The sequence below is a fragment of the Hemitrygon akajei genome, chromosome 5, assembly GCF_048418815.1.
Source record: "Hemitrygon akajei chromosome 5, sHemAka1.3, whole genome shotgun sequence".
In the NCBI taxonomy this organism is placed as follows: Eukaryota; Metazoa; Chordata; class Chondrichthyes; order Myliobatiformes; family Dasyatidae; genus Hemitrygon; species Hemitrygon akajei.
Window position 1 is genome coordinate 90,732,128 of NC_133128.1, and position 15,832 is coordinate 90,747,959.

Here is a 15,832-nt window from a genome sequence, read left to right on the forward strand (position 1 = left end):
ACAGGCAGACAGATATAAGGAACGACATTATAAATGTCATATATGACACCTCAACTGTGAAAAGACACCTAACACATTATTCTTTAGAATTATGAAGCAAAGACACCGATCAGGAGATCAGAGACCTCAGCTGGAGTAAATGCACTATTCTGGTCACCATTCTATAGCAAGAATTGAATAATGCTGGACAGGATGCAGAAAAGATGTCTGGGATGGAACATTTTAGTTATGATGTAAGACTGGAGATCACCTGTTTCATTACACAGAGAAGTTTAAGGGGATATAATTCATGCATATAAAATTAGGAGGGGTATGGATACAGAGATTGAAAGAATCTTTTCCCTTTTTCAAAGGTGAATAAAATTAAAGGACAGAAGTTTAGATGGGATCTTAAGGGGAGCTTTTACACCCAGATTATTCTAAGCATTTGCCAAAGAGAACAGTGGGAGCAGTCACCATCAACTTCTGAAAGAAGTCCAGACAAGAACTTTTGAATACTGGGGCATGGAAGACTATGGGCTAAGTGCTGGAAAATGGGACTCATACTGATCATCATGGACAAGTGAGCCAAAAAGCCTGCTTTCATGATGTATGACTGCACCACCGATGCTGAAGTGGCTATTTTATCGCATTCATAAAAATTAATTGCAAATCTTCTTGGAAAAGAGCAACAATAATTTTAGAGTAACATGAACACAAAACAACAGAGCAAAGTCTCAACTGGCTCAGATTAAGTCAACACAAAAACACTGTTTTAGATTAAACTCAACACCGACACACTGAATAGCATAAACACTGTCCATTAGAATAAACACCTCAGTAAATTCAATACAGCGCACAGTGAGAATAAAATCAACAGAAACAATTGACAGAGAAGTAAATCAATAAACACTATTCCAAAGCAAATGAAGGGTGCAGACTGCCAGTACAAGCCTACTATCAGTAAAATGCACATCAACTTGACACCAGAAAGTAAAGTCAGCGCACTGCCTCGGTAAAATCACATTTAACGGTCACAGTAAAATTAACACACCAACTGTGAATTTAAAATCAGCACACCTATTGCCGCAGGAAATTCAACACACACATCACACACACAGATTCGGAGAAAGAATCCTGAACTCTGCTGTCACGCAGAAATTACTAAACCGCAGAGGCAGAGCTGAATCCCTAAAGCAAGCTGTCAAAGTGAATCGTTTATCGAAGTCAGTAAAACATATCCACCAATCAATCATCTACGTACGCAGCCTGTCACAGTAAAGCCAGAAACCTCAGCAGGGAGAAACGGCTAAAGGAGACCTCGGTTCTCAGAGTTCAATCGCCGGCAATACAAAGTCCGACCGTCACACTTGTTCCAACAGATTTTCTGCACGAGGTCTTAGTGGCAGCACATCCTCTGGGAGAAGGAAGTAACAAGGCGCATGTATTTGCCGGCCCAAGAGTGACTGAACTGGTCCCGACTGGAAGCGAAGCCATTAATATTGAACCTTTGTGCATGCTCGTTTTTTGTAAAAAAAAACTCCTAGTCTGTCAAATCATCTATTAACACAAGAGCTCCAAGTCTTTTTTGTGTGTTTTGTGGTTTTCGAGAACCAAGGAAGAACCTCACCTTATTTTACCTTCTACTTTTAAGTTCATGGTCGTATTTCTTTGATTCAGAGATCAAGCGATCTAGAAATCGAATTATTGCCCCCACCAAGACTAGATTTTTGTAATCTTTGAAAAAATATGTGTGATATATTTCCACCAGTATGAATGCAGTTTCGCCTCGCTCGGAGTGTAAAGTTTAAGTGATACAAAGGCACCGTCACCGTCACCGCCACCAGTGAGTCGGCTCCGAATGATTTCCCGCACAGAATCATTGAATTCTGGTTCTGATTGCAACCCGCAAACTGGGGCGATGGTTTATATACTCATTTCAGGGACGTCCTCCTGCACTTCAAACATTAGAAGAAAAATCAACAAAACGGTCCTGGAAAACTTAACAGTTGACTATTTTACTAAGGCACCTGCACTGAATCCTGGCGTGTTAATGAGAAATAGAATTCGCTTCAGATTTCCTACTTGGTTATCAAAATGTCACTTAAATCTGCATAACTAGAATTATGGAGACCGGAGAGAAGTTCAGATGCCGGAATCTGGGGCAACTAGCTGCTGGAGGCAATCAGCGCATCAGGCGGCATCTGGGCAGGCACAGAGTCTGATCAAGCCGTGCCCACATCCATGAACCATACCCAGGGGAGCTTCTAAATCACCTCTTCGGATTTGTCTCTGAACTTAAATCGAATAAACATTTTTATAATAAAGAGAGTATGTTTTATAAAATTGAAATACCTAGGAATTTTGCCGGAAAATATCTCGGGTGGATTCCAAATTAAATAGAGACCTTAAATGTAAAGACAAACTTTCAGATAGAAGAGAAAGAGAAGAGAATTAATTTTAGATTTTCGGCGGCGCATTCTCAAGCTCTGCACTGACCTCCGCAGGATCATGCAGAAATTAAAATGGAAATCAAATCGGCACTGACACAGCGACATACACACACTGGCAGGCAGACACACACAAACAATGGTGTTGTGTCCAAATCACAGCAAGTCGTTCTAAAATTTGTCAACCCGAAGACTATATATGGATATTGGGGGGGGGGGGGTTGCTTAGCTAATGCCTTTAGGAACGCAGGTTTCTAGGGAGACGAAAATACGAGTACGTATACTTCCTTCCTTTCGAATTCTTGCAGATTTTTCAACTAGTGGGAAAGATTCTGTTCAAAGGCTTTACATTACTGCAGGGAAGTGAAGAAGGAACGGTCCTCTACAGTCTGATTAGATATAGAGCGTAGAGCCAGATAAACACCACATTGAAAATTTCAACATGTTTTATCCCTGTCAGATGCAAATGAACGAATCGAGCGTGCAAGCACTTGCGGCTGGCTTCCACGTTACTTAATCAGTGACAGTGTCAGCAGCCGGTCGGGATTTCAGTGCTACTGTATCCTGAAGATTTGTAACTCGCAGCTCGTTTTCTTTGTAATCTCCAGCTTCCCTGTTGTATTTGCCTTCCAGCCCCCGCTCTCCCACGACATCCTCAATCTCGCGTGGGTGTCGCTATTACTGTTTACAGTGAGACCCAACTTTCTCTATCTATCATTTGGAATATTTGATGATTTACATCCCGGACGACACAAATGAAGGAGGACACGTGAGTAAGAGCGCGTACATACACACACATCTGTGGTTGGTGTACATTAACCCACTCCACCCATGCCGTGTCTATTTATAACTTGTACACATCAAGATATCTATTCAGAAATATGAAGGCCAAGAACAAAATAACACAATGACACATGGGCACCGACAACAAGCGTGGGCAGAATCGAGAGAGAAGAAGGGCAAAGTGCAGAGCACAATAAACGAAGCCACCCACCATCTCTTCCCAGACAGGGCTCCGGCTGTACGAAGGATACAACTCTTCCATATTCGGCTCGGCAGTCCCAAGAGGGCTTCTCTCCAGGGCTGCGCGGCTTGTCTGCTTGTTTGCCCGCGATTGCCGTCCCCACCCACTTCAAGTCACTTTGGCTTATCTCTTCCTCGCCTCACGCTTTCACTAAATCTGCCACCGGAGTTTAGCCTGTGAAGGCTCCACGTGATTCGTTCTTACTCCTTATAAGGAGCTGGACTTTTCGGGAAGCAGCGGAGGCTGGAGTTAAAATCCTCTGGGCGACTGTAGCAGTAGCTGCGGGTTCCTGCATTTCGGTAGCGCCACTTACCCAACCGCGCAAGGGAAAAGCAGTCGGACGAAAGCATTGTTGGAAAGGTTGGATTGCAGGAGCCACTTAGAAGAGAGACAAGGGGTCAGATACCGGACAGGCTAGGGAAGGGATTCCGGTGTTGAGGGCCTTGGACACTCCCCAGTGGTCGGGGCGCTTGGCCATCATTTGTGGGAGATCCGGACGAGATAAAGAGTTAAAGGGGAATACTAGGGGTAAGAGCGATGAAATAATTTAAAAACAGAGGAAAGTCCAAAAATTGAGTTCTCCATCAGAAGCCGAGGGTGCAAAGAGGGGAGTTGGGAGAAACTATACCGCGAAAGTTTCACATCGCAAATCAGTTAAAATACATGTGGAAGCGCCAAGAAACGTTTAAGTTGTATATGGATGATAATTGAACATATTTGATTTTTTAGGAGCAAAGCATGCTTATTTTGAAATAAAAATACCTTTGTCCCTAAACAATGTTCTTATATAGACTGGCCAAAATGAGTTGCTTTAAAGTGTTATTTTATTAATTTAAACAACTAAAATACATCTTTCACTAATTTCCTTGTAATGTATTAAATATTTTGCCCTAATCCTTGTGATTTTTTTTGTAAAGAGCTTTTTCTGGGATCTGCAATGTAAACAAAACTGACTAGTTTCTCTTCTGCTGTGGCAAAGTGTGGCTCAGTTGGTGCATTTCAGGAGACCTTACCATGATTTATAACTTTATGACTTACAGCTTGGAGCCACCTTTCAGGTACTGTACCATTACTTATGATTACAGTGCAACCGTCTAGATACTTTTCCAATTTCATGATCCTTCACTTCTAACTAGAGGGCTATGGGTAACCCTAGATAATTTCTAAAGTAAGTACATGTTCGGCACAGCATTGTGGGCCAAAAGGCCTGTATTGTGCTGTAGGTTTTCTATGATTCTTGGCCCACCATATGCATGTCAACTGCTAAGTTCCTATCTATATCCAAGCAACACAGAAAATACTGAAGAGGTCAGCAGGTTAGGCAGCATCATTGAAGGGAAATGAACAGTCACTGTTTCAGGTTAGACCCTCCATCTTGATCCAAAACATGGGACTGTCCATTTCCTCCAGTATCTTGTGTGTTGCTCCAGATTCCACCATCTCCAGACTCACATCTATCACCTCTAGGTCTGGAGCATTTTCTGCCTTGTGATGTGATCAATATTCTGCATGCACCTGCCTCCAGTTTTGGAGTTTAGCGTTTAATCCCCAGTGGGGCAACAAGGGGCACTGTAATGCTTCACGGTGCCAGCTGTAAGATCAGGTTCCATGCCTGCTACTGTCTGTAAGGAGCTTGCACTTTCTCCTCACGAATGTATGGGTTTCCTCCCACATTCCAAAAACGCATGAGTTAAGGATAGTAAGTAGTGGGCATGATATGTTGGCATTGGAAACATGGAAGCCCTTGTGGGGTATATCTTCAAGACTAAATAATGTATTTCACTGTAGGTGTTGATGCTTTGATGTAGATGTGACAAATAAAGCTTATTCATTCGTAATTTGTGTTCAGCTTCCTCTTGTGGCCCATACCTTCACACTCACTACATTCTGGCGTCTGCACTTAGTTTTGTTAAACTGTCCCTCTCTTTTTATTTTATCTGCATATTTCAGTCTCTGGAATCTGCGCTTGTCACACAGTGATTTCTGTATTTCATCCTTACATTGTTCAGTGGTGTTTTATCTTGAATTTCTCCACACTTCAATATGCCAATTTCTCTTATTTCCTTATCTCCTTCAGTTGGAGCCTGCTCCTGTTACTCTGCATCAAGCTGCCATTTACTCTCATGTTTTATTCCCCCAATTGTCTCTTTCTCAGCTGATATGAACCACAAAAAAAAGGTTACAACTGAAATAGTGAATATTCTGCATAGCTGGAGAATGAAATCCTAGAAAGTGAGGAAATGAGGCAGAAAAGAGCAAAATGTTGAATAGCTGGCATCATGTTAAGTAAGACCCAAATAGTGAAGCGGCAATGCGTAGACAAAGGAGCAAACGAGGTGGAAGAGCCTGATCTTCCACAATTGAGGATCAGTGTGGCAGCCCGCCTGTGAGCATGGACTAATTATACTCCCATCTCCAACTAACTAGGGCAAGGCAGTGTATGATTGTATGACTGAAACACACAGCACATAACACATATAAGATGGTATTAAACATACAGACACACTTAAAAAATAATAAAGCCCAAGTCAATAGACAATAGGTGCAGAAGTAGACCATTCGGCCCTTCGAGCCTGCACTGCCATTTTGAGATCATGGCTGATCATCTACTATCAATACCCGGTTCCTGCCTTGTCCCCATATCCCTTGATTCCCCTATCCATAAGATACCTATCTAGCTCCTTCTTGAAAGCATCCAGAGAATTGGCCTCCGCTGCCTTCCAAGGCAGTGCATTCCAGACCCCCACAGCTCTCTGGGAGAAGAAGTTTTTCCTTAACTCTGTCCTAAATGACCTACCCCTTATTCTCAAACCATGCCCTCTGGTACTGGACTCTCCCAGCATCTGGAACATATTTCCTGCCTCTATCTTGTCCAATCCCTTAATAATCTTATATGTTGCAATCAGATCCCCTCTCAATCTCCTTAATTCCAGCGTGTACAAGCCCAGTCTCTCTAATCTCTCTGTGTAAGACAGTCCAGACATCCCAGGAATTAACCTCGTGAATCTACGCTGCACTTCCTCTACAGCCAGAATGTCCTTCCTTAACCCTGGAGACCAAAACTGTACACAATACTCCAGGTGTGGTCTCACCAGGGCCCTGTACAAATGCAAGAGGATTTCCTTGCTCTTGTACTCCAATTCCCTTTGTAATAAAGGCCAACATTCCATTAGCCTTCTTCACTGTCTGCTGCACTTGCTCATTCACCTTCAGTGACTGATGAACAAGGACTCCTAGATCTCTTTGTATTTCTCCCTTACCTAACTTTACACCGTCCCTGAATGTCCTGTCCTTTAGATTGATAGTGCCTGGATATTGTTGGCAAGTACAAGACCATAGCAGTCCAGAGTCAAACACAATGCAAGTTGTTTTTCACTGCACGGACACTGGAGGGCAGCACCAACAGGAGAGGCCAGCCCCCAACCAGCACGGACTCCACCGAGTCTGACCTACCGCTCACAAAACCACATTGTCTATCCTTAATCAGACAATTCTTCGTTAGAGAAGGTGCAGAGGAGATTTAACAGGATGATACCTGGATTATAAAACATAGGTTGGGAGCTTTTCTCTTTGGATTGAAGGAGCATGAGAGGTGACTTGATAGAGGTGTTCAATATGATAAGAGACATTGATTGAGTGGACAGCCAGAGGCATATTTTCCCAGAATGTAATCGGGGCATAACTTTAAGGTGTTGGAAGGAAGGTATAAGGGGGAATGTCAGAGGGAAGGTTTTTTTACACAGGGAGTGGTAGGCGTGTGGAATAACCTGCCAAGAGTTGGTGGTAGTGGCAAATATGTTAAGGATAGTAAAGGAATCTTAGATAGGCACATGGCTGAAAGAAAAATGGTGGGCCCATGTGGGAGAAGATTTAGATTGATCTTAGGAAGTTTGACACAACATCGTGGACTTTAGCGCCTGTACTGAGCTGTACTGTTCTATGTTTTACGTTCTAAAACATATTTGTCATAGCCTAATTTTTTCCCAGTTCTGTTGCAAAGTCATTAAATTCACAGCGGACAAATTGAAAAAGGCAGCAAGATTTCACAAATTGGTCACAATCACATTGCGAGATAGTCTGTCCAGATTTGATCTAGTTTTGGTCAGAAGATAAGATTATTATGGAACCTTTACATCAAAGAACTCAGAAAAACTGACAATTTCTCCAGAGGGACTCCACGTATCATGGTTTCACTCAGCTCAAATGACATTTCATACAACTTATCAAATGATAGTGGAAGAAAAACATGGAATCCATAAATTCCTGTTTTTTGCTGTGGTGTTCTATGACTATTAGGTTAGGATTTCACTCCCTAGAGAGTAGAAGAATGTTCAGTATGGATTAGATGGGCAGAAGGGCCTGGTTTTTTTTTTTGCAATAGTGTTGCATGACTCTATGACCATTCCACAATGGGAAGATTAAGACTATTGTGAGGAACCTTTACATCAACAAACCCAGAAAAATTGAGAAATAAGTTGAAACAGGGTCAAATATACTTATCAAAGCCAATGCAATTGAACCCTCAAGACAGAGATTCATAGAGTCATAGAGAGATACAAAACAGAAACAGGTACTTCAGCCCATGAACTTGTGCTGAATGTAGAGCACCAATTTTACGCTAATCTTGATTTAACCAATTTTATTTTCCTCATATTTCCATTATCTCCCTCCCAGATTCTACAACAAATCTGGGGACTATTTGTATTAGCCATTTAAATACCAACCCATCCGGTTTTGAGATATGTGAGGACACAATAACATCCAGAGCAAACCCAAGTGGTCACATGGAGAACATGTAAATTCCACAATCAGCATCAGGAATGACCTGGAGCTTTGGAAGCTGTGGCACTACCAGCTGCATCACTCAATAGTGGTCAAGTATGGACAGTGATGAAATTCACCTGGAATAGGTGCAGTTACATCATTCATGATAAAAAGCAGAATGCATGATTGATGCACTGAGCTCAATATCTAACCACTTCACTACTGAGTCCACTATAACCATATACAATCTATTAGATTCCCTACAACAATTTATCAAACTGATTAATGTGTTTCTTCCCTACCAGCTACATCTCTGAGCAAGCCAGACACATCACTAGCAATGTTGTGGAACACTGGTACCTATAAGGTGCTCTCCACAACCATTTCTTTATTGTCACTGGATCAGTACGATAACATTTCCTAGCACTTTGACCTCTTGCCAAACCTCAGTGTCTGCTTGCAGAGCTGCTAAGTGCCTGCAATCTTGCTACAACAGTTCTGAAACTCACAACTGTCTTCCCACATAGAATCACTGCTGACCCCGTACACTTAGCTGATTCATTCCCTTCTCTGAAGACTGCGAATGATGAACAGAACCATTCAGAACTTAATTGGAACAGGCCCGGTCTATTGCAGGTCACATGTGGGGCCTAGATCAAAAACTGCTGAGAAACACTTTGACTATTTCCTAAGTCATGTCCCCAGATGAAAAATAGTCATACCTAGATTAGTGAACCATAGCTGAAGAGAGATATTGAGGCTCTAGACTTTGATCAGGGAAAAAAAAACAAAGTGTACATCGCCTTTAGACAGCTGCGTCTAAATGAATCCCTTGATGAATATAAAATTTTAAGAACAGGCTTAAGAGGAAGATCAGGAGGGCAAAAAGAGGAGTTGAGATGAATTTGGCAGGCAAAAAGATAATTCCAAGAAATTTCTCAGTTATATTAACAGTAAAAGGGTACTGAAAGTGAAACTAAGTCCTCATAAAGACCAACAAGGTCACCTATGTGTGGAGCCAGAGCAAATGGCCAAGATTTTGTTTTGTGTCTATTCCTCCTTTATGTTTACCAAGGAGAATATCATGGATGACAAAGAAATGAAGATAATAATTAGTGAGGTCATGGAACATATGCATATTACAAGGAAAAAGGCATTTTCACCCTTGAAGTGCATTTCCACCCTTGAAGTGCATTTCCACAGGACCTTACCAAGTGCACCTTCAGACCATATGGGAAGCTGGTGAAGAAATAATGGAAGTTCTTGTTGAGATATTTACTTTATTGTTAGCCACTGACAAAGTTCCAGAAGACCGCACAGTGGCTAATGTATAGTAGTTCCATTGTTCAAGCCGATGAACCTGACTTTACTTGTAGGGAAGTTACTGGAGGAAATACTGAGGGTCAAGATCTAACATCATTTGGATAATCAAGGCCTGAATAGTCAGCATGGTTTTATTCATGGGAGGTCACACCTGGTGAATATTTTGGAGGTTTTCAAAATAAATTTCAAAAGTTCAAAATAAATTTTATTATCGAAGTACATGTAACACTCGCTTCGCCTAGTGGCTTAATATTGGAGGTGATAACCCCTGGCCTGGCTACACTTAAGAAGTCTCATTTGGGTGGATGCTGCACGATGTGTCCCTGTTACAAATCAGTACCCCAAAATAACAAACAGTACACAATATGTGATTAAATGATTAAGCTTTATAACTCTGACTATATGGTTAGTAGAGAAACAAAATATAAAAGAAAAAAAGGGCCCAAATTGTAAGATATAATAATAAACAGTCTGTGCACAAAGTTGGAGCTCACTCAGTTCAGTGGTCCTTCTTCCACCATCAGTCTCCTCAAAGCGTCACTGACATTCAGACCCCCACTCCCAGTCCACCCCATCCAGCGGTCTATCAAATCTCTCCATTCACATCTTCTCTCTTCATCTCTCTCTCTCTACCTCTGGTAAAAACAACTGCTTCCAGAATCACAAGACACAGCGACAATCTCTTATTGGCTAACATGCATCCTGTTATCTCCAGCCATAACCCAAACATTGCTGCTACAGAGAAACCGCTACCTCAGAAGTGAACATTACAAAGAAGCCATTACATCAGCAGTGAAACCTTACAGCGCGTTACATACATATATGCCACCACATACAACCCTGAAATCCATTTTCCTGCAGGTATACTCAGCAAATCTACAGAATATCAACTATAACCATATCAATGAAAGATCAACTAGAGTGCAGAAGACAACAAACTGTACAAATGCAAATATAAATAAATAGCAATAAATAATGAGAGCATGAGATTACAAGCTAAAGAGTCCTTAAAGTGACATCATTGGTTGTGGGAACATCTCAATGGATGGGCAAGTGAGTGTAGTTATCCCCTTTGTTCAAAAAGCCTGATGGTTGAGGGGTAGTAACTGTTCTTTAACCTAGTGGTGCGAGTCCTGAGGCTCTTGTACCTTCTAGCTGATGGCAGCAGTGAGAAAAGAGCATGGCGTGGGTGGTGGGAGTCTCTGATGAAGTTGCTACTTTCCTACGACATCATTTTATGTAGATGTGCTCAGTGCCTTAACTGTGATGGACTGGGCCGAAACCATTAAGTTTTGTCGGATTTTCCGCTCAAAAACGTTTGTATTTCCATACCAGGCTGTGATGCAGCCAGTCAATACACTCTCCACTACACATCTATAGATGTCTGTCAAAGTTTTAGATGTCATGCCGAATCTCTGTAGACTCCTAAGGAAGTAGAGACTCTGCTATGCAGAGTTCACAATTGCACTGGGTCCAGGACAGATCCTCTGAAATACTAACACACAGGAATTTAAAGTTGCTAACCCTCTCCACTTCTGATCCTCCAATGAGGACTGCCTCGTGGACCTCTGGTTTAGTGGTAATTATGGGAATAGATGAAGGTAGGGCAGTGAATGTTATAGCTAGATACTTCAGTATAAGGCCCTTGACAAGGTCATGCATGGCAGGTTTATCTGGAAGATTCAATGGTATAGGATTTAGGGGGAGCTAATATGGTGGATTTTGAATTGGCTTGATGATAGGAGGCAGTTAGTCCTGACGAAGGGTCTCGGCCTGAAACGTCAACAGTGCTTCTCCCTATAGATGCTGCCTGGCCTGCTGCGTTCCACCAGCATTTTGTGTGTGTTGTGAGGAATGGCAAATAGTTTTCAACTTGGGTAAGTGTCAGATGATACATTTTGGACATCCATACCAGGGTAAGACCTATATGTTGAATGGCAGGGTACTGAAAAGCATTGTGGAACAGAGAGACCTTAGAGCACAAGTGGAAATTTCACTGAAAGTGGCTGCTCATGTAGACTGGCTGGAGATGAAGGTGCCCAGCATACTGGCCCTCATCAGTCAGGGCACTGCGTTTTGGTGCAGGGTACGTACTTTCCATACATTGATAAGTCATTGGTGAGGCTTCACTTGATGTATTATATAGTTTTGGTCACCCTTTTATGGGAAAGACACTGTCATGCTGGAGGGGAAGCAGAAGAGATTTATGAGGATGCTGCCTGGACTGGAGAAACTGAGTAATTTGTAGAGGTTGGCCAGGCTGAATGTTTATTCCTTGGTGTATGGGAAAATGGAAGTTTATAAAATCCTGAGGGGTATGTATAGGTTGGACTTACATAGTCTTTCCCCCAAGATCAGGGAATCCAAAACTAGATGGCACAGATACAAGATAAGAGGGGAGAGACTTAAGAGATCTGAGCAGTAACTTCTTCACCCAGAGGGTAGTGAGTACCCGGAATGAGCTGCCACAGGAAGTGGGCCAGCCAGGTACAAATGTAAGATTCAAGAGGGATTGAGATGGGTAGATGGAGGGGAGCGACTTGGAAGGTTTGGGGCTGAACATAGGCAAGCAGGATGATCAGGGAAGATGCAGGAGAGCTAGCTGGTCAGCATGGACCAGCTGAGCAGAAGAGCCTGGTTCCATGCTGTTTTGTCCTTATAGTAAATTGGAAGAAATGGAAATAAATTGCTGTTTCACTTGGGAAAGGTGTTGGTGTCTATTACTTTTCAGAATTTTGTTTGTTTCAATGAGATCTTCCTCTAAAGTCCAGTCAAGATATTCAGCTACTTGACATACACAGCCTTCTGCTTAGGAGAATTTCACAGGTTGACCTGCGTGATTGAAGACATTGAAGTCCTAAATGACTCACCCCAGTGGATTCTGATTAATTAGGTCATTGGTTAATTGGTTATTTGGGACAACTCTTAAAGAACAAAAACTAATCAAGAAAATGCAGCTTAATTGGGGCAAGAGATTGTTGCCAAACAACAGTGCTCTTGTGTGGCTGTCAGGCACAACACTGTGCTTCAAGTGAACAGTTCTTTAAATAGCAGTATTTGCGTGTGCTTGTGTTCAAAAAGCTGTGATTTTTGTCACTGATAATTGGTGAGAAATAAGCAGTAAGACAATTCTTAATTGTTTTGCTTACTACAGTTTCAAACATTCAGGCTTGGAGGTGCCAGAAATGGCCGAGAATAAAAACGAAACATTTCACTACTTCAACAAATTAGAAACTGTGAAGAATCTTGAATGTAAAATGAAAATGAAGATTTGGAGCTTTCAATTGTTGACATCATTGTATGAAGGCAGTCCACACAACTGGAGGACTATGTTCAGGTGCAGATCAATGGGACTAGGCAGAATAAAAGTTCAGCAATGACTAGACGGGCTGAATGGCCTGTCTCAGTGTTGTACTGCTCTATGATTCTATATTCTTGTACTTTTCTTCAATGATGAGGGCTCGTACCTCTGCCTTCCACCTCTATCTATTACCCCCGTAAATGCAGTATAAATACTTGAAACCACTTTTTATAATGCTGTTTAAATAATACATACTAGTATTCCTGCACAACATTCAGTATTTGTATCTTAACCTCTAACTTTATGTTCATATTATTCTGAATTCTTTGTAATTGAATGTTATTGTTTTTGTTGCATATCACACCAACAAACAGCAAATTGCTAACGTAGTGCATACACGTGGTGAATAAAGTTGATCTTTGATCATAGACCCACGAAATATAATCAGTGTTCTACGGATTACCAGGAGCATGAAGGAATGCCACTCTCAGCATTTGATGTTGATCACAAAATCGCATAAATTCGTCATTGCTTGGCATGGGGACAACAACTCACATTAAATGAAAACAATTAACATTAAGCAGCTAAACGTAAATAAAAGCGACGGGAATGTTCTTGTTATTTAAGTTAGGAGAAACGACTCTGACAGCATTAAGTACTAACAAAAATAAAACTGATGTTCCAGAAGTTGCTGCCAACTGCAATCTAGGAAGATCTGAGTGAATGCAGTCCTGAATCAGGAGAACGCTACTTTCTCTGCAACACCCTATTTGGTATTCTGTTTCCTTTTCACCACCTTTGATTTATCTGAATGGCATGCAAAACAAAGCCCTTGACTTTGTATCAGTATGTTCAAAGTTGAAAGTAAATTTATTATCAAAAGTACATATATGACAACATATGTAACTCCGAGATTCGTTTTATTGCAGGCATACTCAGTAACTCCAGCAGCCAAAACAGAATTAGTGGAAAACCACACCTAACAGGGCGGACATCAAATGTGCAAAAGACCACACCACGTGCAAATTAAAAAAATAAATAAATAAATAAACAGTAAGTATCGAGAACATGAGATGACGAGTCCATAGGTTGTGGGAACAATTCAGCCATCACTGAACTGTACTCACAACGTGAGATGGCTTTCCAGACCTCTTGTAACTTTCTTGGTCTCCCGACTTGAATGCCTCTGATCTGGCCCTCAGCGGATTGTGGATATAAAGGTTCATCAAGGGCTGCTGGTTAGGGAAGACACTGAATGATTTTGTGGGGACGCTCTCATGTGTGGTGTAAGCTTTAAAATAAACCAAAGGGGCAACTACTTCATACGGACGGTGGTGGGTATCTGGAACGAACTGCCACAAGAAGTGATTGAAGTAAGCATAATACCATTTAAAAGAAAATTGATGGGGTTGGGCTGTTATCGAAATGTGGACCGAATGGGACGGGTTGGTGTGCCTGTTTCTATGCTGCTCTACTCTGTATGCCAACAATAAACCAGTACTTTGAACCGACTGACGTTGATCTAACCCTACCTCATTCTGCAATCCGCTGAAATATCCCCTCCCTTTCACCACCTCTTGACCGCCTTGAGTTGACGGTTTCTGGTAACACCAGCCCAGCCCTCAGAGAGTGACCCCAAAGCTCCTCGACAACCGCAGCCAGCATCCTCTGTGCCTGCCTTCACTGTGTGTGAATTCAGCGCCGCCGCCGCCACCCCTCCTCCCTCACTCCACGCTGTCCCGCTACACTGGCTCTCCGTTTCGGCCGGAATTCATTCTGCAGCGCACCAGTCCGTCCCCGCGCGTCACCTAAACCAGTCCTCCCCGGTAACAGGGAGGCGAACGGAGAGGCCGCCGGGTTCCCCCTCCCTCCTCGGGCGACCCGGGCCAGCATGCAGCTGCTACACAGAGGCGCCGGGGCTGCAGCCCTGTGGCGGCTCAGGAACATAGTGCTGCGGCCGCTAAGCGGGGCCTGGCGCCCGGCGTCGCCGCTGGTCAGACGGGCGACGACGGCAGCAGGTGAGGCTGGTGACCGGTGGGAGGCCGCGACCCCAAACTCCCTCAATCCCACACTGGGTGGAGTAATTCTACTCCTAAATCGCCCTACATACACATATACCTATACCAACATCAAAATTCCTTCGTAATAAATCTCTACTGATATCATCTCACAACCCCCATATAATCGTTATCCCAAATAATCCCACATACAGTATTCCAAATAATCCATGTAATCCCAACCATATAATCAGTACATCCTCCAAAAATTCCTACCCACATCATCTCAACTCTGTCTTGTACATACACATACTATCCTCTCACATATATACTCGGATCCTCATCCCTGACCTGTACATAATTCCTATCTATAATTCCCTATAACCACAGTCCCTTCTCTTACCACCAATATTCTTTATTCCTTAACCACCAACTTCAACCTTCCTAAGTAATTCCCACCCCATTGTATATTGATAGCACATTCGGAGAGCAAGGATAGTCTCTTCCGTTTTGTCATTATCCAGACAGAGGCCAATGTGTAGGCTCCATAGTGACTCATGGGCATTATCTTCAAGGCATACCTATAGTGAAACAGGTCATTTAGGACTGAGTTCATCCAGCCCTCAACTATCCATTTATGCTGTTCCTAGATAATCCAATTTTGAATTAGAACATAAAACAGTACAGCACAGGAACAGGTTTTTTGTCACACCAGGCACCCACCACACTCTGTGTAAAAATAAACATGCCTCTCACATGTCCTTTGAAATTACCCCTTCTCTGTCCTCTGGTTTTAGACATTTCAACCTTGGGAAAAAGGATACTTTTGGTCTACTCTAACTATGATTCTCATAATCTTATAAACCTTGTATCAGATCTTTCCTTAGTCTCCACCACTCCAGAGAAAACAACCCCAGCTTGTCCAGCCTCTCATTATAGCACGCACCCTCTCACCTTCTGCACCCTCTCCAAAGGCTTGACATCCTTACTAAAA

The 15,832-nt window shown here is 42.5% G+C and overlaps 2 protein-coding genes across 6 annotated transcripts in view; one reads left to right on the plus strand and one right to left on the minus strand.

Annotated features, from left to right (window-relative positions):
- Positions 1 to 14,642, minus strand: part of dgkh (diacylglycerol kinase, eta) — a 522,439-nt gene extending 507,797 nt beyond the window's left edge. Inside the window, exon 1 of one of the 4 annotated variants that reach the window (XM_073046012.1) lies at positions 14,374 to 14,642. Coding sequence is in view for 1 of the 4 variants with exons in the window: in XM_073046011.1 (XP_072902112.1) it covers positions 3,424 to 3,474 (51 nt within the window). In the remaining 3 variants the exon portion in view is untranslated. Of the gene's footprint in view, positions 1 to 1,059; positions 1,082 to 1,243; positions 1,336 to 3,423; positions 3,582 to 14,373 lie in introns of those variants that run through there. The other 3 variants (XM_073046011.1, XM_073046013.1, XM_073046014.1) reach the window with 3 other exon arrangements.
- Positions 13,960 to 15,832, plus strand: part of vwa8 (von Willebrand factor A domain containing 8) — a 501,727-nt gene continuing 499,854 nt past the window's right edge. The window contains exon 1 of one of the 2 annotated variants that reach the window (XM_073046008.1): positions 13,960 to 14,214. Coding sequence is in view for 1 of the 2 variants with exons in the window: in XM_073046009.1 (XP_072902110.1) it covers positions 14,733 to 14,859 (127 nt within the window). In the remaining variant the exon portion in view is untranslated. Of the gene's footprint in view, positions 14,215 to 14,608; positions 14,860 to 15,832 lie in introns of those variants that run through there. The other variant, XM_073046009.1, reaches the window with a different exon arrangement.